The following is a 24,660-nucleotide window of genomic DNA, read 5'->3' on the forward strand; positions in this document are numbered from 1 at the left end:
ATGATTTGGGTTGGAAGGGGCCTTAAAGACCATCTCATTCCTTGCCATGGACAGGGACACCATCCACTACCCCAGGCTGCTGAGAGTCCCATCCAACCTGGACGTGATCACTTCCAAGGATGGGGAAGCCACAACTACTCTGGGCATCCTGTGCCAGGGCCCCACCACCCTCCCAGGCAAGAATTCGTCCCTAATATCTAATCCAACCCTGCTCTCTGTCAGTGGGTAGCCATTCCCACTCATCTTCTAACTACATGGCCTTGTCCAAGTCCCTCTCCAGCTCTCTTGAAGCCTCTTTAGGCCCTGGAAGGGGCTCTAAGGTCTCCCCAGAGTCTTCTCCACTCCAGGCTGAACAACCCCAACTCTCTCAGCTTGTGGGCAACTGTGAGAACTTGGGAAGCTCCTCCTGATTTGTATCAGCTGGGAACCTGGCCACTCTCTGCTGCCTCCTGCTTGCCCATCCCTCTGTCCTCCAGCTCCTTTTGCTGCATGGCAAGAGAAGCCATCATCGTGTGCCCACAGTGGAAGCCACCCAGAAGGACCAGCTGAGCCTCAAGCCACCTCTTCCTGCAGAGGGAAATGGGGGCATTGGAAAAGGTGCTCATCAAGCAACACTTTCCCCCTTTTCCTGAGCCAGCCCTTTTGCTCATGGAGCACTGATTTACAGGAGGCTGGTGCCACACGCACTCAGGGACAAGGTCTGTGCAGCTGTGGCAGCGTCCTCAGGGAGCCACTTCCCACTCACTTGATCCCTAATGGAGCTTAATTGCTTTTGTCCATTAGAAGGAGGAAGGGGTGGCAGAAAGGGGAGGAGGGAAAAAAAAAAAAGTTAATCTCAACTTAATGAATTATTACATTTCAGAGAGACGCGTTCCCGAGCAGGGCAGCAGCGGGGGCTGGTGACATCTGAGAGTGGGTAGGCGATGCTGACAGATCAAGGATTGCTCAGAGCCAATTTGCAGCAGCGGGTAGAGATAATACTGTGTGTGAGTGAGAACAGGGCCAGCCATGGTGACTGACAACCGCTTGGGAAGGCTCCAAGTCACAGGCAGGGCAGCCTGGCATCGCCCAGCGAGCAGGCGCTGTCTCCCATGGAAGGGCTCTGCTCCTGCTCTCTTGGGGTTACATCACCAGGGATGGCCAAATTCTGCCCTGCAAAGAGCCCAGGGAGGTGCTGCCCCATGGGGTCCCTTCAAGGGGGCTCAGAGCACCCCAGCAGATTGCACACCCTCCACCAGCAACACCTCTGCTTGTCCACCAGGGTCTTCTGGCCCCAAATCCCAATGGCTCTGGCTCGAAAACATCCACCCCGGCAGGCAAGATCCGGGATGCTAACCTTGTGTCACTGCAGCCCCTCTCTGCCCAGCCTCATGAAGCCAAAGACACTCAGAGAGCTCTAGAGGCAATTGCTGAAGGCCCTGGTGGGGTCTGGGGATAAATGTGCCATCTGTCCTCCTGTTCCCAAGGGCACCATTCCCCCACACCCCGTGCCCAGCCCGCTGGGGCAAGGGGAGCACAGATGCTTCGCTCCTCCTCTGCCTGCAACTTCTCCTCCACAGCCTTGGCATTTCCCTCACATGGCCTGAGAGCATCTCTGCTCCTGACAGGAGACCCCTGGGGACACCACCATGCTCAGCCACATTCCTCTCCAGGCCCCACAGTCCCTCACACCAGGAAAGACATGGTTTTAGTCCAACATTATCTGCCCTAAGGACTGGAAAGCCCAGGTCTGGTTTCAGTGGGAGAACCACTCATGGAAGCATCCAGCTTGAAAATGGGTCCCCTCTTAAAAAAAACAAAACACAAGGAAATAGGAAAAAACCCCAAACAACCAATTACAAGAAAACCAAGAACCAAAAACAAGTTAAGAGAAAAGAGTATCACAGCCACTGCAATCCATTGTTTTCTATTTTTTAGGCCATCCTTGAGTTCAAAGCAGGTAAATGGTGCTGGTCACATCAATGTTGTGGCCTCCATGCTTTGAAACAACAAACCATCTCTCTCTAAACCCATCAATTAATCACCTCTTGCCTCTATTAAAGATGCTTCCAGCAAACCAATTATCAAATCAGCCTTAAAACAACTTGAGGCAGCAGAAAGAATAGGATAGAAATCAGAGAAATACTGGATTACACACTGAGGATGTGGCAGCAGCACCCCTCTGCTACGAAAAAAAACCCCAAATATAATGGGATGCATAACAAGAGAGACCATCTGTAAGACATCAGGTAACACTACTGCTCTCCTCAGGTCTTGGCTCATGGCTCCCTTTCAGGTTTGAGCACCACAATCTGAGGAAAAACTGCCTCTGAGACTCCAGGAGGGTGTCAGAGGTGATTATGGGACAGAAGTGACAACAGACGGTGTGGCAAACACAGCTGAGACAGTTGCAAAGCGGGGGGATCAGATGGTATTTACCCAAGAGGTGTACAGGAACTGAAGTGAGAGTGTTGAACTGACTGTGCAGTCTGTAACCTGGAGCCTCAGCTTAAACAGACGGTGACAGCAGAACAGGCACTGCAGACTGGGATTATTGCACTGAACCCACGGCAGAGACAGCAGCAGTGTGTCCAAAAGGTACCAAAACCTCTGCAGGGGTTACATGCCTGCTTTGAAGGAGACCACAAGTTTTTCGGTGAGGGTAATTGTTTGATTTAAGTTCACTTGAACTTGGCCAGAGTCAGAGAAGATTGAAGGCCAGGCTGGATGGAGCTCTGAACAACCTGGTCTAGTTGAAGATGCCCCTGCTCATTGCAGGGGGCTAGACCAGATGGCCTTTAAAGGTCCCTTCCGACCCCAACCATCCTGTGATGCCTTAACAAAGCTGTGCTGTCTCAAGAAAGTCTTCTCTGAAGCACTAAGTGGTGAAGAGAAAGGACACAAGAAAACAGGCAAACAACAACACCCCGTCCCTTGTACTGCCTGTCCATCAGCTTTGATCACCCCCGTGCACTTGGGCAGGAGCTCTGTGTCACCACGGCATGACAAAGCTGCAGTGGGAGGGCACAGCTGACGCTGCTGAGGAGAGCACATTTATAGAGCGCTGGCAGTCACACGAGCTGGGGAAGGAAGAGCTGGCAAGCTGTTGGTGACATGGAGCGGTAAAACGGGAAGGAGCTGGGAGATACCAGCCCTGAGGTGACCCATTACATCACTGTCCCGGTTAAGAAGGGGCAGATGCTGACGGGCACCTTCTACCTTGTGGAAAAATTGTGGTTGTCCACCTGGATTTCTCCAAGGCCAAGTGTGCTGATGCCAAACTGAGTGGGGAAGTGGACACTTCAGAAGGGAGAGCAATCCTGTAGGAAGACCTGAGCAGGCTGGGCTAACGAGAACCTTATAAAGAGAAGTTGTGGCTGCCCCATCCCTGGAAGTGTTCAAGGCTGGATGGGCCTTGGAACAACCTGGTCTAGGGGAATTGTCCCTCTCCATGGTGGGAGGGTTGGAAAGGACCTTGTAAAGATCATCTCTATCATCTCTTTCCAACCCAGGCCATTCTCTGATTCAAATGTAAGGTCCTGGACATGGGAAAACAAAATCCAGGAGGGCAGCACAGGCTGGGATCTACCCAGGTGGGGAGCAGCTCTGTGGAAAGGGACCTGCAGGTCCAGGTGACAAGTTCAGTATGAGTGAGCAGTGTGCTGCTGCAGCAAAGAAAGCCAGCAGGGTTCTGGGCCGCATCAACCATGGCAGAGAAGAGGTCCACAAACATTCTAGCTGTGGACTCTCAATTTCATCATTTTTTCCAAGGATAACACCACCAAGTTTTGCATAGCTGTCCCACTGCCCAGAGAACTCTGTCTGCAATTCTGCACCAAAGGCAGCAATAGCATGCTCAGCCCACTCTGCAAAGAAGCTGCAGAAGGGTGGCAGAGGGTCTGGCAGCCCCAGCAGCAAGGAGCAGAGATGGGAGCTCAAGACTGTGTTTCACTCTTATCAGGCAGGGCTGGCATAAGCAGCGCAGTTTCAATGCTTCAAGAGCCCCGGGCTTTGTTCACAATCACTCCCACTGGCTCACGCAGTGCTGGGAAAATGTCACTCCTCCCTTTCCCTCCTATGCTCCAGTTTTTATCCCCTCTGAAAGCAGAGAACATCTTCATAGTCTCCTTTTGCAGGTGACAGCAATCCGCAGATGAAAGGTGCGTGGTCAGTACTGCAGGTGAGATGTAGTACGGAAAGAAAACCCCACATCGATTTTCAACCTTTCATCACATTAACTTCCCAGGAGCTTCCAGCACTCCACTCGACACCTTCTTCACCCAACAGCAGTGCCCAGCTCCCCCTTGCCAGGGTGGAGCTGCTCCTGGAGGATCTGGGCGTCTCCAAAGCCATACACTGGCTCGAATCACTGGAGCCACAGCCATGCGATTGCTGCCATCAACCAGGACAGAAATTACCATAATCTGGAACAAACAACTCCGAAAGCAATCTGTAAGCAAGCACTATCTGCTGAGTGCCTTGTTGGGAGGATCAAAACGGAGCCTTTTCGCCCACAGCCCTCAGACCACAGGCAGTCCACGGAGCAGATTTGCAAGGAGGCAGGAATAAGAGCAATTTTTAAGCAGCGGACACATGCTGGCAAATAATTTGCCAGGAGAAATCAAAGGGAAAAGTCAGCGAGTCATCTTTTTGTTGTGGATTTTTTTTCCCTTCTCACCCAGCTGGCTGTAAGAGGAGTCATTATTCCCTGTAACAGCAGAGGATCCGGCACAGCAGCCACGCACGCCTCTTGTCAGGCAGCTTGTCTGCACAGGGCTTGGAGCCCTTGGCAGAAAGGTGGCCCAGCAGAGCACGGCAGAGAGGCATGAATATGGATGCCCACCTGCCTGCTGAATAGAGATGAAGGTCCCCCGGACTCCTCTGCCTGGCCTATGCTCAAAGACCACGGCGATGACAAAGAGCTTCCCCAGAAGAAAATGACAGCGTGGACCATGGTGGTGCTGGAGGGCCTGGGAGGGGCACCACGGCCCCCCGGACTCCTCTGCCTGGCCTATGCTCAAAGACCACGGCGATGACAAAGAGCTTCCCCAGAAGAAAATGACAGCGTGGACCATGGTGGTGCTGGAGGGCCTGGGAGGGGCACCACAGCCCCCTCCTTGAGACACCCACTCCTCCCTTCAAAAGGGAGCCACTGTGTTCCCAAGCACAGCACAAGTGCAGACATCTCACATCTCATCCGAGCCATGCCCTGAGATCCTACAACCATTCCAGGAAAAACCCAACGTGATGCTTCCAAGCTTTCATACTTCCAACTCCATATTTCTTGGGCGTAGAATCACAGAGCCGTTCAGGTTGGAAAAGCTGAAGATCCTCAAATCCAACTATTAACACAACAGCACCGTGTTCATCACTATAGAACGTCCCTAAATGTCACATCCGTGTTTTTTGAACACTTCCAGGGATGGTGATTCCACTACTTCCCTGGGCAGCCTGGTCCAATGCCTGACCATTCTTATGGCAAAGAATTTTGTTTGTTGACGTTTTGCTGGGAATTTATGGTCTCCCCACAAGCTTTCCTGCATTTCCTGCATGTCCCCCACTTCTCCCTCCACAAATCTTTGAGGCTTTTATCCTCTTCCCAATGTTTTTGGCTTCAAAACACCAGATCCTGCTTAACTGTGTGGGGCCCAGATTTTTGTGTGGAGCTGGCAAAAAGAACCCTCTTTTCACTGAAAATGTACACTTGTTCCCTCAACACCCTTATTATTAATTGCTACAAAACTTAATTTTATTCATCATTTGTTATGCATCCAAATTGGATGGGGAAAAAAATTCAAATTAACTGAAGTGAAAAGATTTCAGAAGATGGTACAGAAGGCTCCTGAAGGAACTGAAGAAAACTCTCCGGAGACTGGGAACACACTGCTAACCCAACCTGAAAGAAAGATCTTAAGACAAAGAAATCTTGCCAATTTGATCCTTTAATTATAACATTAGTCGTTTCTTTCAAAGGCTTAGTGTAAGAGCTGGGGGTGGGGGGCAGAATAGACTTAAAGGGAGAAAAGACTTAACATCACCAGGATGAGTGGAAGCAATTAGGAGGATTTAAATTACTCTCTTGTTTGGTACAAGGCAGATAGATTTCATTTTTCTTGCCATCATGCTCGACTTCTTGCTCTGCCACTAGCTTCCAGAGGTCTTCTCCTTGGCTGGCCTGAGGGCCCAGTCTTCCCAGGTCAGGCAGCATCTCCTTCCACTTTGCACCCACTCTGCTATTTCTGCAGGCCAGGAATACCAGCGACTATAACAGCTCTGACACCCTGGAAAGGGGCTGGATGCACAAGACTGGATATGGGGATGGAGTCTCCCAGCTCTCAGCAGAAGGATGATGCTGCAATGAATGGAGGAGGGTGATTGCAAACCAAATTTTTTCTGCAGAGGCTGTGAAAAGGGAGGTGGGAGAGAGTCAAAATGCAGCCTGTTTGGTACTGAAGCTCTGTGTGAGTCCTCAGGCTGTGGCCACTGCTGGGGTGGCACTACTGCCACTGGCACATGACACCAGCAGCAGGGACAGGGCAGCATGGCTCTCGTCAGGTCTCTGCTGCTCCGGAGACAGAGCCCAAACACACGTGTTCAAAATGTTTTATGTGAGAAACAGCTGAGGAAAAAAAACCCAAAACTCAACAATTTCACAAAAAAAGGGGAGAGCAGATCTTTGCAGATCTCCAGCACATGCAATTCCTCAGGCCACAAGGCAGCCTCAGGTAGAAAACGGCATTTCAGTGGATGCTCCATCCTCAACATGCTCCATCCTCACTTGCTCCCACTGACTCTCTTCTGCCAGGATTGTCTCAATAGCTCGTGTAGCTTTAAAAGCTGAGCAGTCACATCTCCTTGGGCTCCGTACCTGCTCGCAGAGGAACGGGGCCAATTTTTTAATCTTTTCCTGTTTTCAGTCAGAATTAATTGATCCATAATTGCACCCATAGAGGGGGGAAGTTAATAGACACGATAATAAATGCCAAAGCCACAGCAGAACTGGCTCTCCAAGACCCTGCCTGGAGGAGCTCCATCTCCTCTTAACAGAGTCTGCATGCGATTCCAGTGCGTGCCTGTTCGTATTTAGGGAGAAAAACTGAGGAGCTTGCTATGATGAAAATCATTTCTTTTCCTCTCCCACATACTTTGTGCTTAAGGAGCAGATGGATCCAGGCTGTTTACATCACAGAGGTCATGCCTCAGCTTAACAGTTGGGGAACTGACTGTTGGGAGAGATGCTCATCGCAACCAGGAGACTGCTAAATCTGGGCTCCGGCAAACTTCTGCTGGTGGCAAGTGAAACACACAAATGTCCTCCTGCAGCCTCTTCTCATTGGGGTCCCACCCCGGCTGTTGGGCTGTTTCACCAAAGGGAGCCTCTGCTGAGATGAGGCGAGCGCAGAGGCAGCTCAGCAGCAGCTCCTGAGCGCGAACCTGGAGGAGAATGCTGGAAATCCCGAGTGGACCTTGTTATCCACCGATGCAGATGGTGCAGTTTGCAAGCTACATGGGGCCAGGTTTCTCCAAGGAGGCTCCCAGTGGCCATGATTTCAGCTGAGCACACCCTGGCTTCCCCAAAAGCACTGGTGTAACTGCCAGGGAAAGAATTCCTTCCGTGGAGGTGTTTCCATGACGCTCATTCCCAAAGTGACCATCTCTTCTCAGTTCAGCGCAGCCACACGACAAGTGGGGGTATCTGGCCAGGCTCTGCCTGTTCGTCCAGCTGAGAGCTGGGCAATGGGAAGGTCACACCTCCAATTCCCCCAGCAGAGCCAAGTACTCTCTTCCAGCACAAGAGGAGCGCTAAAAACAAGAAGAGCTCAGCAAACAGAACAAGGAGCAAGGCCTTTCCTGCTGCTCTCAAGGACACACATTATTTGTGTGCACAAGTACCCTCTCCTGCCCCTAGCTCCTACTCCTCCGGGGCTCCAGCAGCACCTTTGGATGATTCACCCAGCCAAGGTGCTGCATCCACTGAGCCACAGAGGATGTGGCCGTGCCCAGGCAGGGGCACACACACAGTGGCCGTGCCGTGGAGTGGCAGAGCCCATCTGGCCACCTGAGCTCACCTCACTCAGCCCTCCGGGGAGCTGAGCAGTCCTGCTTTACCCTGGATATCTGCCACGCCACAAGAGCATCTCTGTTGCCAATTAGGCCACCCACCCACTTGCATCCTTCCCCAGTACAAACCCTATTAGCAATAAACAAACAGTGGAAATGCCAGCCGGTGCCTGGGAAGAGTCCTAGACAGGAGCATCCAACTCAGCGGGCATGGGAACAGCTGCCTCGGGCAGCCCTGGTGCAGGGAACACCAAGGTGAGCCAGGGCATGGCCAGGCGTTCCACCAGCCCCGCTGTGGTCCTCTGGCCAGTGTCTGGCTTGTGTCCCCAGGCTGCTTTCAGCATCACCCCAGCACCAAAAGCCTCGGTGTCCACACAACACCCTACACTGACACAATTTAACATTGTAATAACATTGTTCCCAGCTTCCTAACTTTCCTTCCCCAGGTTTTTGTAGGAAAACTCCTGCTTGACATCGAGACCCAGCTGGACTTTGCCCAAATGCCCAAGCTGGATGTGGCATAAGAAGTACAAATTCCACCCAAGGCTGCTTGGATATCTTCATCCCCCATAAGAATTCCCTCTCTGCAAGGCAAGGTGAAGCCTTTCCTGCAGCCTGTCCCCGGGGCCCCTGGACCCAGTCAGACCCCAGAATGAGAGCTGGGAAAATTCAGCTGGGAATGAGAGCTGGGAAAATAACAGACCCCAGCCTGCCACTCTAGAAACTGCTGAAATCATCACCATCACACTTGAACTTGCAGGGACACTCAGGAAAGGGACAAAGATGACCAAGGCCATTCTCCACCCTGACCCTTGCACCTAAGGGCTTTCCATCTGGCCAAAGCGGTGCTACAATGACTTTTGCATTTTGTCATGATGCGTGATTAGCTAAAAAATGACCTGCTTCAGTCAGAACAGAGGAGCCCACATCTTCCCCAGTGCAAGAGAGGACATGCTCTTGCTGTTCACCAGCCCCTGCCAGCAGCTGAGGTTGTGCTGGTGCAACCAGAGTTCATTGTCATGGAGACAAGTAGAGTTTTTGTCTCCAAACCCAGCTTAATGGCTTGGATTAAAACTGCCTTCCCCTTGGGAAGTGCAGGACAGGGACAGTTGCTTTGTCCCTACTTCCTTCTCTTCTGGGCTCATCCACGTGCACCCCAAGCATCCCTATCCTCACCAGCCTGCACCCCACCAGTGCAGGGCACATCCTCCTGGTCACAGCACAGAGGTGCTCTGTAGCACTCCCCAAACCCATCCCAACCCACGCACACCCCCCAACAAACAGCCTGGACTCAAACACATTTTCACAGACCCCCCCACCACGTCTCTCCCCTCTTGCAGGAGCCAAGCAGCCCGAAGATCCCTAGTGACCGTTTCTCACAAGGGAACCAAAAGCAGGAGATCTTTGGCCAGGTGAAATGACAGTAATAATAAATATCTTCAAGGCTGTCCTTTTCCCAGCTCCCCAGGCTGAGAAAGAGCCAAGCACAGCCAGGGAGCAATCCCTTGCTGTGGGGCAGGCAGGTATGGAGGGGATGGAGGGACACAAGGACCAGCCTTAGGTCCCAGAAATGTGTGACAAGCACAGCCCGGAGGGAATGACCCCTCTGCTTACCCTGACAGCACTCCCAGGACAAGGTTGAGGACGAAGAAGGATCCAATGATGATGAGGGGGATGAAGTACAGCCAGTTCCAGGTGGCTCCTAAGGCATCATTGGTCTGGAGGGGAAAGAAAAAAAACACGTGTGACATCACCTCCAACACCAGCGAGGGGGCAGAGGGAGGGTGTGTTAACTTCAGTGCTCCAGGCTGACCACACCAGGCTCCTCAGGGTGACGTGGCCATGCCTGCCAAGCCTTGGTGGGCACCCTTCCCCACCACAAGAGCCCTGGCACCCCTCAGCACCAGCCACAGTCTCCAGTCTCCAGCCCTCATCAGGCAGGACCGCTCTCCTCCACCCCCTCCAACCATCCCTGCAGAGACTGTGAGAAATGGATGTAGCTGGAGGTGCAGGGTCCTGCAGCCCAAAACTGGGGTGCTGACGGCAAGGGGTCACCCTGAGCATGTTTTCCCCAGCATTTTGGTTCAGGGCTCCCGTACACATCCACTCGGATGGGGCAAAGCAGCCCACGGCAGCAGGGCCTGCCGAGCACAGATTTATAGGGTGCCTTAAGACCAGGCAAGGTGGTATCTAAAGAAGAGGCAGTCGGTGTTTGTCCCTTCATGCATGGTGGGAAACCTCCAAACAGGCATTTTGCTGCTGGCATCATCACTAGCACCTTGCAGACACCCTCCCACCACCGGCACATCCCCCAGAGCCACAGAGCTGAGATCAGACTGAAGCTATGAGTGGAGGGCACAGCCCGACAGCTGCAAAGGCTCCTGATGAGCCCTGCTCAATACCTCCAGACATTAATTCACCAGAGGTTTTAATAAAAGTGCCCCTCTGTCCCTCCCAGGCCCCATTTGTCCTCTGGTGTCAGGCACGGTGCGCATGACGCCGGGCTGAGGGTGATGCGGCAGAACGTGACTGTCTGGGGGAGGTGGTATCAATCTTCTTGCAATGAAAGACTCTTTCTCTTTTCTCTCTCTTCCCCCCTCTCCCCGTGCTAATTAAGCCCTCATCTTCATCTGAGTCACTGGCACCACATCTCCTGGTCGGCCAGTGCAGGAGCTGAGGCGAGGCTCTACGACGGGAGAAGCACGACTCTGCGGAGCAAAGAAAGTCACCGTGTGCGCTGGAGTCTTCCTCCAGTGGGAACTTCAGCTGGATGTCCCCACCACCCTGACACCGAGCCCAGGGTAGGAAGGGTGACACCAGCACAGCCCAGCACAGGCACTGACCACAGCGCTGGGACAGGGGATGTGGGCAAGTGTGTGACAAGGAGCACCTGGCACGCAGCAGCCGTAAGGGCTCTGAAAGCATCTGGAAGGACTCACTGCTCTCCTCCTTTGGCCCTAGGGAAACCACACATATCCTCTCAAGATCCTGCTCTTTCAGGAGCCCCAGTTCACCTCCAGTCCCTTTCTTTAGGGCCACGGGAGAAGCAAGCACAGGGAGGAAGGAACGATGCATGGGAAATCCCAACAGCCAGTGTTCACCACAACCCTGCAGAGACACCCAGGCCACTGTGCTCTGCTCTGGCAGCACCATCTCCCATGGCATCACTCTTCAAGGCATCGTGCAACCCTCAGCCCAAGCTTGGCAGGGCTTCAGCTCCCTGCCAAGATGCCACTGGGTACCTGCCACTCATGTCAGGATTGCTTGCCTTTGAAACTGGCTCCTGCCCAAAATACACAGGCTTTCCCCGAGGTCTTTGTCACAGGGAATGCAAAACAGAAGAGCTTCTTTCCTACAGAACACCAAAACATCTTTCCCCAGAACTGGGCTATCACCATCCTTTCTTTAGCCATCTCAGCAGGAGAGAGGGGGAAATGGGCAGCTTTCCTAGGGTTATCAGTGCCCAGACCACCTCTTCCCTCTCCATTTTTCAGGCACAGCAAAGCTGGTGGCACTGGGGACCTGCAGCAGGGCCAGCTGAGGCAGAGGCTTGGCAGGACTCCGGTGGCATGGGCTAACTGTGATCCCAACCTCTGTGCATGTGAGTGCCTGGCTCCCCTGGAGGTGGAGGCAAAGGGAGAGATTTTTAAGGGGATTTGGGAAGTCACAGCACCACTTGCACCCAGCAGCTGCAGGAGGGGCAGAGGAGGAGATGGGGAGCTGTGGGCATGGAACCCATACTCAAGGACACAGCACTGGCCACAGTGAGCTCAGGGATGGTCCCAACCACCCAGGCTGCCACCAGCAGCCCCAGGAACAGCACTGCCACCAGCAGCCACACAGGTCCCCCTGGCTGGTGCCAGCTTTGCTGGCATCCCCCAGCCCCAGCATGAAATTTCTCAGGGGACATCCCAATGCTCCCTACAAACCCAGGAAGTGCTGATGCCCAGTCTGGATGCAGTGGCTCCAGACCATGATCTGGTACTTGCTCAGCCACTCAGGCTGCCAAGAACTCACTATCCCCACTGGAAGCCTCCTCAAGCAGATGCTCCAATGGCTGCTGTAATTTCCGGCCTAAATTTATTTGTGGTCATTTTCTACACCACTCTGTTATTTTGCCAGCAGTGGCCTTTGGCTGTAATAGCTCTTTTCCTTCCTCTTTCCATCCTGATCTATTTCTAGACAGCAATCACAGCCATCTCCAGCCTCTGCTTTGCTGGCCAAAGCAAGGTTCTTCCAGTTCTCTCTTGCCCAACTGGCTCTCCTGCCCTATTTTATCCAGTAGTCCCTTCCCTGCTCCAGTCCAGGCTCAGTTAATCCTTCCTAGACACAGGAGACCTGAGTGAGCAATTTGATAGGTCACACTCCATCCCTGCATGATGCCACAGAGACTTCACCACCTCACCTGTATCCCACCATCCTCCCTCCTCCTTCGTGCCACCCCTGCCCTGCAGCCTCCTCATGGTCACCCCGATGTCACCCATTCACCCTCTCTTCCTCCATGTCACTGCTTCCCAGCCAACAAGACCTGTGCTCCAAGGAGAGATCTTTGCTGCTTCTGAACAAAGCTTGGCTTTCCATTTCTCACTGCATCCAAGATCTCAAATGCCTCCCAGCCCAGGATGGCAGCCTCTGTCCCTCCAGCTCTGGGAAGCCAGTGGATGCTGGAGGCAGGAAAGCCCACGACGCATCCCCAAGGACTCCACCAGTCGATGACATCCCCTTTGTCCCCTCAACACCATCCCAGCACTGCTCACTTCTCCGCCAGCCTCATAGAGCCCCCCATCAGGGTGGTATTTCTTGTTTGGACTCAGATGTTTGTTAGTTCTTATCTATGTTACAGTCCCACAAACCGTGAGTTCTACAGCACTTCACTCTAACAAACTAAAAATGGAGCCCTGTCTCTCTCTCTACAAGGCCTTTTAAGGATAAACTCTCCAATTAAGAAATGATACCCAAATTATTTTTACTTTTAACCCAATAACCAACCACCAATGGCCCACAATGTGGACTTTTTTTATCCAATTATACAAAACCACCCAAACCCATGGAGAAGAAGGTGAAGAAGAAGGACCAGCCTCTGCCCTAAAACCTCCATCTTGCTTTATAGATATTACTGTATTCTAAAACCTTACACTCTAGGTTTTCCACCATGTGATATTACACACTTCTATTTAAACTACACACCCACAATCCCAGTTCTATCATTCAATTCTGGAAGCCTTCTCCACAGCCTCAGGTCAAATGCAGTGTTCTCCTGGGGGTCAGTGCCTGGCAGTGCAGGAAGTCTAAAATTCTCACTAACCAGGGCTCCAACACATCCCCTTCCCCTCTCCCCCCCCCCCCCACCATTACCACTCTCCCACAGCAAACTCTTTACTACGAGGAGCAGCTCTAGGACGTTTCCAGGCCTGCCATGCCGGGTTAGCCTGGCGTGACCTACCTTTGACAAACCCATGATTCACTTTCCTCTCCTGCCTCCCAAATCTGTTCCGAAATGGCATGCGATCGAGGTCAGCCTCACAGTCCTATTCCTGCCTGCCTTACTTTTCCTCCCCTCCTCCCCCCGCTTTTAAATATAGGCATCGCATTCGCTATTCTCCAGTCAGATGGTGCCTCCCCCAACTCGATGGAGCTGTTAAAAATACTTGTTACCAGACCTGCCATTTCATGTGCCAGCTCCCTCTGAGCTCGGGGGGAAGCCATCCCAAGCACCCAGGCTGGTGGGCACGGTGGTCTCAGCGTTGGGCTTCCACAGATTCCACGTTGGCCACGCCCTCGTTGGCGGTATCGCGCCTCTTGTTGCTTTGTGTTGGCCAAAAGCAGGGCTGAAATGGCCATCCATGCCCAAATGTCTCCAGATGTCATTTCACTGGGCCTTGCTTCCATCTGCAGAGGTGGGGAGCCACTCACTGCTCCTCCAGGAGGTCTGTGTCAACACAACTTTGCTATGGCCCTCCTAGCACTTCCCAGCTTTTTTGGCACCAAGATGTCGTTGTTTTGACTGAGCAGCCTCTGTTCCCATTCCTTTGGGGCATCATTTGTTCTTGATATCCCTCTGTAGGCAGTAGTTCATCATCTTGGTCCACTGTGCCTTCCCACAGGGTTTTTTCCCCTTTGTTGAAGGTACCAGGAGGTTGTTGTTTGCAGAATTCAGCGTAGACACAAGAATTTTAATCCCTAAATTACACCAACTCCTTTAATGAAGAAATTCCAGGTTCCTGCCTTGCTCCCTGCACAGCTGAGCAGGTCCCAGCACTCACCCAAGTGCTTTGGGACAGGCTTTTTATATTCCTTTAGGAAATGGAGGAGCTGCTTGGTGACAAATCTTTGCTGCTTCTTCCCTTCCCTTTGAGAGGCCTCCTTCTTGTTGTGCACCCCACCACCCCCCAAACTCTTCTGTTGCCACCAGACCAAGAACCACCACACTCACATCTTGACATGACCCGTGCTGCTGCCAGGAAAGCCCTCTGAGCCTACAAATGACACCACCAAGGCGTGGGAGCAGGACCTTCCTGCAGGGAACAGCCCCCACCAGCTCCTGCTTCTCAACCCCCAAGCACAAGGTTATTCTTTAGGCAGCTCTTGGGGTGTTTGTTTGGTTTTTTTGGGTTTTTTCTTTTTTCCCCCCCAAAGGGCAGGAAAAGGCGCGGGAAGCTGCAAAAGCAGGTCTCACTCGGGGGGCCAGAAATCTAAAGAAATCTAAATATATCCTCAAGTTGAATGCACAGCACAAGCTCACAGCCCACACGTCCCCTCCCTCGGGCTGCGGCGCATGGGAACCTTCAGGATTTCTTTGCTATAGGGGAAGGGAGGGGGGAAAACCTCAATAAACCCCTCAAACTCAGTCTCTCCTGGCTAAAAATAAACAGAGCAGGTTCAGTCTTGTGCAGGGAGCCTTCATGGCCACTCCATTTCTCCATCTCTCACTGGGGAGAGGAACTGGGGACCTGTGGGCACCCAAAGCTTTCAGGGAGCAGCAGGATGTGGATTTCATTCACACAGAGGTTGGGGGATGATGGGAAAAGCCATGGATTTCAAGGATCTTTGCCCTGGGAGCTGTGCCTGCCTTCCCCAGCACTTCTCGGGTGCTTGCAGAGCAGGACAGCAGGTGCAAAACCACCACAGCTTCCATGATTTGCACCCCAAATCCTTACCTTGGCAGCTTCCGATGCTCTTTGCCCAGTGGTGACACCCACTGTGCCCCTGCCATGGCTGATGGTGTCCCCAGCATCACCTGACCTGCCCCTCCCTGCAAAGCACAGCTGCATCCAGCTGAGGATCACACATAGGCCAGCAGCCACAGCCTCACAGCCCAGCAAAAGGGGGAGAGAATTAATTACCAAAAAACCCCGCAGCAGATTCCCTGGCCTAAGCAGCTCCCTGCAGACCCTGACACCCGCTGCTGCTCTCCCCAGCACAGTAACAGATCTCCTTGTTCCCTTTAATAGCAGTAATTGAATCTCCTGCGTGCAGGGCCATGCTTCACTCCCTGCCTGGGATCCATCAGTGACCCTGGCACTGGACAAGATCTGAATGGAAATGCTTTGCTTTCCCAAATCAGGTTAATAAGGAAATGGGTGCATTTCCTCTGCAAGGCCAGGACTGGCCCGGGGTGGGACACATCCTGCCATGGCCAGGTGTCAGGGTCTCCAGGCAGGGTGGGCACCTCCTGCCCCATTGCCTTCCTCCAGCACAGCCCTGGGAAGCTCTGGGGTGCCAGGGACAGGCAGGAATAATGCCAGAGCAGGACACAAAGCTCAGCATAATCTTCTCTCTGAGTGCGTGCAGGGAGGGAGGGAGTGGGGAAACAGGAAAAGGACACGATGCATTTCATTTTTCTGTTTCCTAAATGGAATGCAAAAAATGCGCTGCTAGAAGCATTGCTACAAATCAAGCGTTTTCAAAATATTTGAAATAGGCACTGAGACCAATTTCGGTGCTGTTCTTCTCCAACCCACCAAGAAATTGCACCCAGGTGCCCCAGCATCGATGCACAAACCCAGTCCTCGTGTGCCTCCTGCTCTGCCTCTCCCCACAGTCATCCCTCACTGTGATCCCTCCCCTTTTGCTTCCAAACTTTCACTTTCCCCCTTCCCAGACCCCTCCTGCGCCTTCCCCAGCACCCCCTAACCACACCTCAGGCAGGATGAACTTTCCCTGATGGAGCATTTGCAAAGTTCACCGCTATCTCCAGTGCAGACCGACGTGCCAGCGCCTCTGCCTCTCCGGCTGGACCCAGACCCTGCGTGCTGCAGCAGGGCCTGGCTTCCATAGGATCACCTCTGGGGCTGTTTTCTCATGGGGCCTGGATCCCTGCTTTGGTTTGGGCATGCTGCAAGCCCAGAGAGGCAGCTTGGGCCCCATGATATGATTTTCATCATTGTATGACGTTCCTACGTGGAGGAACATCCCCAGCTTCAGCTGTGGCGCTCTGGGGCAACAGACCCATGCACAACCTCACTCACAGACCCCAACAGCCCCATAACCCAACCCTGGAGCACAGGAGCACATCCACCAAGAGGTCTGGAACCAGCTTTCCAACACCAGCACCAAGCCTGCTACTGGAATTACAAGTCCTGGGCTTAACAAAGGTGAGCAAGGCAGCACTGAGACCCCCTGCCACCTCCCACCCTTGAGCCTGGAGCTGCTGGGTAATGCCAGATCTCCCTTGGCACCCCCAGCAGCCCCCCTCAGCTCCTCCAGTGCTTCCAGCAGACCGCCTTGGAGTGAGACTTCCCCGTGCGGGCAGGGAGGAGGGTGTGGGCAGGCAGCTTTTGATAGAACATGCCTGGAAGATGGGATCCAGCAGACACAGTTTGTTTCTTGCTGTGTCATTTCAGCGCGCACACACACACACAGAGGGAAAAAGGGGAAGAAGGGAAAAAAAAAAAAGAAAAAAAACCAGGCAGGAACATTTGGCAAGCTGGTGAGGGTCTGGCTTTGCTGAGTGTGGAGAAAGAAAGTGCTCTGTTTTTCGAAAGGGAGGAGAGGGGAGAGCAGGCTGGCTGCCACACACGTGCCTGGCAGCACCCACGGCTGGCAGCAGGGCACCAACTGGAGCCATTTGGGGGAAAACAGCTCATTTTTTGAGTTCCGAAAGGTTTGAACCTTTGGGGTGGAACCTGCAGTCTCCTTTCTGAATCTGCTCTAACACACTCAGCCGTGTTTAAAGCAGCATTTCGGAGGAGGGAGGAGGAAAAGGCTCTGTCCCGCGGTGTCACAAGCGCTGGGGACTTTTTGGCAGCCTGCATTCCCTCAGCCTGAGCCCATCCTGCCGTGCCCGCACGGCCGGGAGCCGCCAGGAATAGCTGCAGAGGCATCGCGGGCTGCGCTCGCTGCCGAGCCGCTCGGAGCTCTGGGTGCTGATTAAATTTTCATACCTCCCCGCCAGGATATTCTGTGTGCGTTGTGCTTTCATTTCAAACACACCAGAAGGGACTCCTGCTCCCCTCGCAAGCGTGCCGGCTGGGGACCCTGGTGCCATCCCAGAGCACAGAGGGCTAAAAAGCCAGGTGGTTTTCCTCTTTTTGCCATCCCTCCCACCTCTCCTTCCTCCTCCTGCTTCTCCTCTTCCCAGCTCCTTGCTGGGAGCCACCGTTATGCATCACTCTCCCAGCTTCCTGCTGTACCGAGCTCCTCCAGCCCATCACTGCGGTGTCAGGGCTGGTTTTGGGATTTTTGCACCACCAGCAGAGTTCCCACAACCCTTAGTGCACGGCTGCCACTGCTGCAGCTCTTGCCCTGGCATCCCAGGAGACAGACACCAGTGTCCAGAGGATCTGCAGCAGCTCCTGGAGGTACTGGGGCTCAGGGAGGTTTCCCAGCTCATCTCAGGTCTGAGCAACCCCCCAAAAACGGAAAATCCTCTCTGGTCATGTTAATTTTGCTGGTCAAGGCAATTTTGCTGCCTCTATTGGAAAGCCAGGCACTGTCCTCACTCTCCAAAAGGTTGAGGAGGAGCCCACCCAGAGCTGCACTATGCTCAGGTCTCACTCACACTGCTCTCACAAAGGTGCTTCAGGCAGGGCAAGTGAGTGCTGAGCACCCCAAGGGATGGCCGTGAATCGATGCCAACTTGCAATGAGCAATTTTCTACTCGCACACATGGAAAAACAACTGTTCTGCAACAGATTCCTCCTCTGACCCCCTCCAAGGGTGACTGGGGCAAATGGGGATGGGGCAGGAAGCAGAAGAGCCAAGCCTTGCTCACGTCTCTGACCCATGCGCTCTGGCATGACCAGCGATATCAACACACCTCCCTTCCCCAGCGCCCCAGATCAGGCTGGCCTGAGCAGCCCCTGTTTCACAAAGGAGGGATGTGCCACTGCATTTCAAAGGCAGCCTCCAGCAGAAGACCTCCAGTACTTTAATCATAAGGAAGATGAGGACAAACATTTTAGCAGGGCCTGTTGTCACAGGACAAGGGGGAGTGGTTTCAATCTGAAAGAGAGCTGATTTAAATTAGATATAAGGAAGAATTTTTTTTCCAAGGAGGGTGGTCTCACAGTGGCACAGGTTGCCCAGAGAGGTGGTGGATGCCCCATCCCTTGAAGTGTCCAAGGCCAAGTTGGATGGGGTTCTGAAAAACCTGGACTAGGGGAAGGTGTCCCTGCCCATGGCAGAGGGGTTGGACTGGATGATCTTTAAAAAGCCCCTTCCAACCCAAACCATTCTGTGGTCCTGGGATCTCGAGTTTAGTGCTTCACACACAAAACCAGTCCGAGCCAACCTGTGCAAACCCAGCCCTGCCCCCGGCAGCACTAAATGACTTCTGCACACGGTGAGATTCACCAAAACCCTCCTGCACCCCACGCCTAGAGGAGATCCCAGACACTGAGGGGCTCCTCCCCTCCTGGCCCCAGCACCTCCAGCATGCTGGAAGCACGTGGGGGTTGAGTCACACATGCTGCAAACCCCCATCCTTGCAGCAGCTCCTGTTTTCCAGCCACTCCTGCAGCGTGCCCGCATGCACAGCTCACACTTGGCACCCAACCCACGGCCCTGCAGCCTCCTGGCTCTCTGCTGCAGCTGCCCAGCTCTGCATGGGGCTGCAAGACCCAGACCCACCTCCCCCAAGGCCATGGACACAGCTCTGCCTGCCACCACTGCATTTTGGGAGGTGCTTTTGGAAGCCACCAGCAGCTTGGTGTTCTTTCCCCCAGCAAACGCTCCCCTCCTGCTGCGGAAGCACTCAGAAGGCTCTCAGCACTCAGCCCTGGCATCTCCTAAGGCTCCCTGTGCTGTTTGACCCTCCTGCTCCCCTGTGGTCCCAATCCCTCCTGCGAGGAGAGGATGAGGAGTTCAGCCTGACAGCCAGATCCATGCAGGGAAACATGCAGCAGGCTCAGAGCCTGTGAGCAGTGCCAGCAGGAATCACAGCAGAGTTTGGGTTGGGAAAGCCCTCTAAGATCACCCAGTCCAACCATTAACCCAGCACTGCCAAGGCCACCGCTCAACCATGTCCCCAAGTGCCACAACTGCACATCTTTTAAATCCCTCCAGCAACGGTGACTCCAGCACTTCCTGGGCAGCCTGTGCCAGGGCTTGACAACCCTTTTGGAGAAGTTTGTCCTAACATCCAATCTGGACCTCACTTGGTGCAACTTGAGGGCAGTTCTTCCCACCCTGTTGCCTGGGAGAAGAGAACAAACCCCATCTGGTCACAGCCTCCTGTCAGGGAGTTGTAGGGAAGTGAGAAAGTCCCCCCTGAGCCTCCTTTTCTCCAAGGTGAGCCCTCCCAGCTCCCTCAGGAAATAAAGATTTTAAACTCCTTGCCCCTTTGCTTCCTGGGATCGTGGAAGCTGGTCTGAGCATCTGAAGCCACCAGCATCACCTGTGCCCCTCTCCTGGGGAGCCTCTCAGCAGCCCTGCCATACCCCCAAGCCCCAGCAGCACTGTTTGATGGCAAAATGCAGCCCTGCCCCACGCCAGCAGAGGCAGAGAAGCAGGACAGTGAGTCTCTGTACTTCCCTCTGGTCCCTACCGAAATCAGGCTTGGTCTGGAGCCAGCCCAGGGAAGGGGCATCTGCTCCAGGAGAAGAAGGAAACCAAAATACTTCTTAGCCCCTGTTATAGACCACAGGGGCAATCTCAAAGCCAAACTCCCCTCCAAAGGAAATCTAAGTCCTCCAGGCTCCCAGGGACAGGAGCTGGAAAAACAACACCCCACAATTCTTTTATTTCAACCCATACTGTGATTTCTACTTCACAAAGGCAAAGCTGACGTGAAGAAAGCAAAAAGCAAGCACAGGGATGAAATAACCCATGTGGAAATGAGCTGCTTGTAATGCTGCCTGCAAATTCCAGGAGCCACACTTGTAGAGCTGGTAGAATGGTGGAAAAACAGATCTTAAAATAATGATAACAGTCACACAGGGGAATTCTGTAGTAAGCAATTTCTTTGAGAGATTGGTAAAGTGGTTTTCCTGCCATCTCCCTCTCCCCTGCAGCGCTAATCCACAAGGACACAGCCCCCCATCACTTTGTCCCAGTGGGAAAGTGGAGTCCCCCCAAACCTGGGGCATAGCCTGGGCAAGGCCCATGCTGGTTAGCAGCAGGAGCCTGCTCTGGCTTGCTGCCCCAAGTGATGAAGGTGATGGCAGAGCACCCCTGTGGTTTCCCAGCCCTCCTCCTGCATCCCCCAGGGACTGCATCCCTCATCTACTTATTAAAAAAAAAGACAAAAATCAATTTTTCTGTCTCCAAGTAGCAAAAGGACCGAGCACCCACAACCTTTGCAACATGAGGCCCTCAGAGATTCCCTGGGGAGGACGGGAGGTGCAGCCCAGCAGTGCTGGGAACACCAGCTCTGGCCACCCCCCGAGGTGAATCAGCAGCAATTAATGACACCAAGGCCACAAACTCTCATTCAGTTAAAAGCCAAGGGAGGTCCCTGCTCCTTTCCATAACTGGTCAGTAACAGCTGGTTCTTTGCAGAGGAACAGGGAAGGGAGGCACCTTATTTGTGGTCCTGGCCATTGGGAACGTGGTGACAGAGCATGGCAGTGACATCGCTGACAGCGCACCTCTGCCCAGCTTTGCTAATCGGACTGGGAAGGAGATTTGGATCCCCACAGGGGTCCCAGAGAGTCCCCAGTGTAGCAGCTAGGGTAGTAAATAGGGGTTCCTGTAGGGTAGGCACAGCTTTCAGAGCTCCCAGCTCCTGGGTTTTCAGACCCAAGTGATGAATCAGCAAATCCCAGACACTGAAGGGATCAGCTCCAGCCTTCCCAGCAAGGACACCCTGAGCAGCAGGAGACCAGACTCACTCAAACAAACCCCTGAGGTCCACCAGACCATAAATTACCCATCTGTTCCCCATGCCCTCACACCCCACCAGCAGGACTCCAGCACGGGCAGTGCTGCTGCTGATTGCTGCAGGCTCCAAACGCTGGGAAGGAGGGGAGACAGGGGGAGCACTGATGGAAGCAGGTTTTGCAGGCAGACAGTCATTAACACAAGTGCAAGGCTCAGGGCAGGTGGCTGGCACCAGCCCCAGGCATGCACAGGTGACATGTGATACACTGGCAAACCACCTTCCCTGATACACTCAACTATACCTGGGCAACAGGTGCTGTGGGTAAGTCTCTAATCCCACTGACACACCAGAAACAGACACAAAATTGAAGGGTTTTTTGTTTTTTTTTTTTTTTTTGTCTGATCTCTCAGGTGGTTCAATCCTGCTTAATTCCCCCACTGACACAGCAGGATCCTGACACTGCCTTCTCCTTCAGGAAGAGGAAAATCAAATCCTCGTGGAAAGGTCAAGCCTTTGCAATGAACTCTCCCCTTTCTACTCCAGCCTAGGTTTCACAATCCATCTGTCCACACACGCCATCCTGCACCCCCGGAGGGACCCTGTGGCAGACTCAGCAAGAAAGGGGGCCCCAGTGCTGACAGCCTGGGGTTTAAAAACAGCCTTTCTGCCGATGCCAGAGTCCCTCCTGAAGCAGTTTCCCCACCACATGCCATCCAATTTGCCTCCTGCAGAGCAATGCCACTCTGCAAATCCCCGGGCGTTATGGGAACCAGGGTATAAAAACATTCCCGGTGCGGTGACGCCAAAATTGATGCTGAAATTAGGCTGGGAACAGAACAGGCACGGTTGCTTCTAGCCCACAAACTCAAACATGCTTATATGGCCAGTCGCCCACGGAGATATGGCACTCTGGGATCACCTGGAGCTTTTTATCCAGCTTTTGCCCTCAAGTTGCTCTCTGGGTACTCCAAGGGCTTGGGCATCAGCAGCTTCCAGCAGCTGCAAACCCCAAGAACTCAGCCCAGCCACTCCCTGCTCCACCAGCACAAAGACCCCAGCTCCCTGCTGGATGCTGAAATGCTGTCCCTGCCCCAGAGAATGGGTCTGAGCCCAGCTCTGAGGCTTGCCCAGGACACCAGACATCCTCTTCCTGCTCTGCAACGCCCAGAAAATGTGTCCACTCCCACGGAGCTGCCCTGGGGAGCACAGGAGGAGCAGGCAAGGAAGGATGCCTCCCCAGGCACAGCCTTCAAGCGGGAGGATCACTGCAGGACGTGCCCACCAGGTTTTGCTCTCTGAAGTGAGTCAGAGATAGTGACTAGGCCCTTAGAGCTCCCTTTGCCTGGAGGCATGGAACACACCCGAATTCTGGAAAGATTAACCCCATTTCCATCATGAAGGAAACTCTGGATCCTCTGAGCTTGCAGCACACAGAAAGAGCCTCCAGCTCCCCACCCAGAGCAGCACTACTCACGTTGTACAGGACTGTGGTCCACCCTTCCATGGTGATGCACTGGAAGACGGTCAGCACAGCAAAGAGGATGTTGTCGAACTGTGTGATCCCGTCGTTGGGACCGATCCACTCCCGGCACTCGTAGCCCAGGGGGCAACTCTGCACCCCGCAGGGATGGGGAGGGTCCAGCTCCTCTAGTTCACCTGCAGCACACAGCACAGAGCCAAAGGAGGCAGAGGTAAGGGACAGATCATGCCAGCTCTTTTCCACTCGTGGGAGGTGGGGAGGGTGCCCAGCCCTTGCCCCCACCTGAATTGTTTGTGTAGCAGGCTCGGTGCAGCTTCCCGCTGTAGAACTCCAGGCCGATGATGGCAAACATGAGGATAGCAAAAAAGAGCAGCAGGCCGATCTGCAGGAGAGGCACCATGGCCTTCATGATGGATTTCAGGACAATCTGCAAGCCTGGGAGAGGAGAGAGAAAGGGCACAGCTCAGAGCAGCACTGCTAACCCCCGTCCAGGGACACATCCATCCCAGCTCTGGCAGGAGGGAGATGGGGAGCACAGAGGATGGACAGCCAACAGAGAGGTGCAAGAGGCCAGCACAGCCTGGAGGATCCCTCTGGGCAGGAGGATCCTGGAGGAAAGCACCATTGCCGGGGAGGGAAAGCCAAGCTACAGAGCAACCTCCAGCAGAGGTTGTTTCTGGCACCCACTCCAATGTCCTGCCTGAACTTGCCCCACCTGGACTTGGTGGGACATGGCTTGTGCATCTCTGTCCTCCTTGTTGCCCCCAGGGCATGGATCCAGCCCTGCCAGTGCCCAGGGCAGGAGGGACAGGAGGACTGGTGCCAGCTGCAGCATAGTTTCTTTATTTATCCCTGTGCCAACAGATGAAATCTTGCAACAAAAAGGAAAAAAAAAAAAAAAAAAAAAAAAAAAAAAAAAAAAAAAAAAAAAACCAAACAAAAAACCCCAAGAAATCTCCCCTGAACAAACCCCAGTCCTGAAAGGATACACCCACACCGCCTTCTGGCCAGGGAAGAGGAGCTGCCAGCAGGCTCTGCCAAGCACAGAGCGGGCTGGGCAGGGGACAGTGCCACCCGGGGACACCAAGTGCTGCCACCTTTGAGTTCTCGCTAGATGGAAAGGTGGGATTGATGCCTCAGGTTTTAGCTTTTCTATTTCTCACATTCTGTGCTGCTTTAGTGTGTGGCTCTGGGCTTCGTATGAGGGGATGGTGAGCTCTCTTCACAGAGCAGGGAGACAAAACAATTCCTTCTCCAGCTGGGGACCAAGGACAAATGATCCAGATCTCAGGCCCAAGAGCACAAACAATGTGGGCTTGAAGAGAGAAAAACAAGCAGGATGGGACTTCATGGGCTGGAGCTGGAATTGGACAATTAGCTCCAATATGCAAATGGAGCAGAACTCATAAAAGTGTCAGACCCCGTGACCAGTGGTCCATTTTGTGACCATTTTGGTTCATCTGGGGTGCAGCCCTGGCTGGGCTCTTGTGCTGCCCAAGGTGGATCCATTGAGGCCTTTAATAAATCCCTACTCTTTCTTTAGCTCTGTCCAGCCTCTCTTCTAAGAAGCTCAGCCTTCACAAGGCATCAGGATAAGGTGGCACAAGGAGCCCTCTCCCCCCAGGGACATCAGGAACAGATGCAGACACCCTGGGAGGAAGATCAGGAGCATCCAACTTACTGGGAATGCCCGAGACGAGCTTCAGAGGCCTGAGCACGCGCACGGCCCGCAGCGTCCGCAGGTCCACGTGGGTGTTGAAGTGTGTCCCGGCCGTGGCGAGGATGCTGTGGGAACACAGGGACAGAGCAGAGTTAGCCCAGGGAAAGGTCTTGGCCACATCAGTGCCATGTTGTCACACCAGGCAGGGGGAAAGCCACG

At 53.6% G+C, this 24,660-nt stretch overlaps 1 protein-coding gene across 16 annotated transcripts in view; it reads right to left on the minus strand.

The window, feature by feature from the left end:
• CACNA1E (calcium voltage-gated channel subunit alpha1 E) overlaps positions 1–24,660 on the minus strand; it is a 111,487-nt gene that overhangs the window by 46,752 nt on the left and 40,075 nt on the right. For all 16 annotated transcript variants that reach the window (XR_011001965.1, XM_068199372.1, XM_068199371.1 and 13 more), the window contains exons 5-8: positions 24,463–24,566; positions 23,064–23,216; positions 22,776–22,957; positions 9,655–9,758 (exon numbers count right to left, since the gene is read on the minus strand). Coding sequence is in view for 15 of the 16 variants with exons in the window: in XM_068199372.1 (XP_068055473.1) it covers positions 9,655–9,758; positions 22,776–22,957; positions 23,064–23,216; positions 24,463–24,566 (543 nt within the window). In the remaining variant the exon portion in view is untranslated. The remainder of the gene's footprint in view (positions 1–9,654; positions 9,759–22,775; positions 22,958–23,063; positions 23,217–24,462; positions 24,567–24,660) is intronic.

The sequence above is a fragment of the Anomalospiza imberbis genome, chromosome 9, assembly GCF_031753505.1.
Source record: "Anomalospiza imberbis isolate Cuckoo-Finch-1a 21T00152 chromosome 9, ASM3175350v1, whole genome shotgun sequence".
Lineage (NCBI taxonomy): Eukaryota > Metazoa > Chordata > Aves > Passeriformes > Viduidae > Anomalospiza > Anomalospiza imberbis.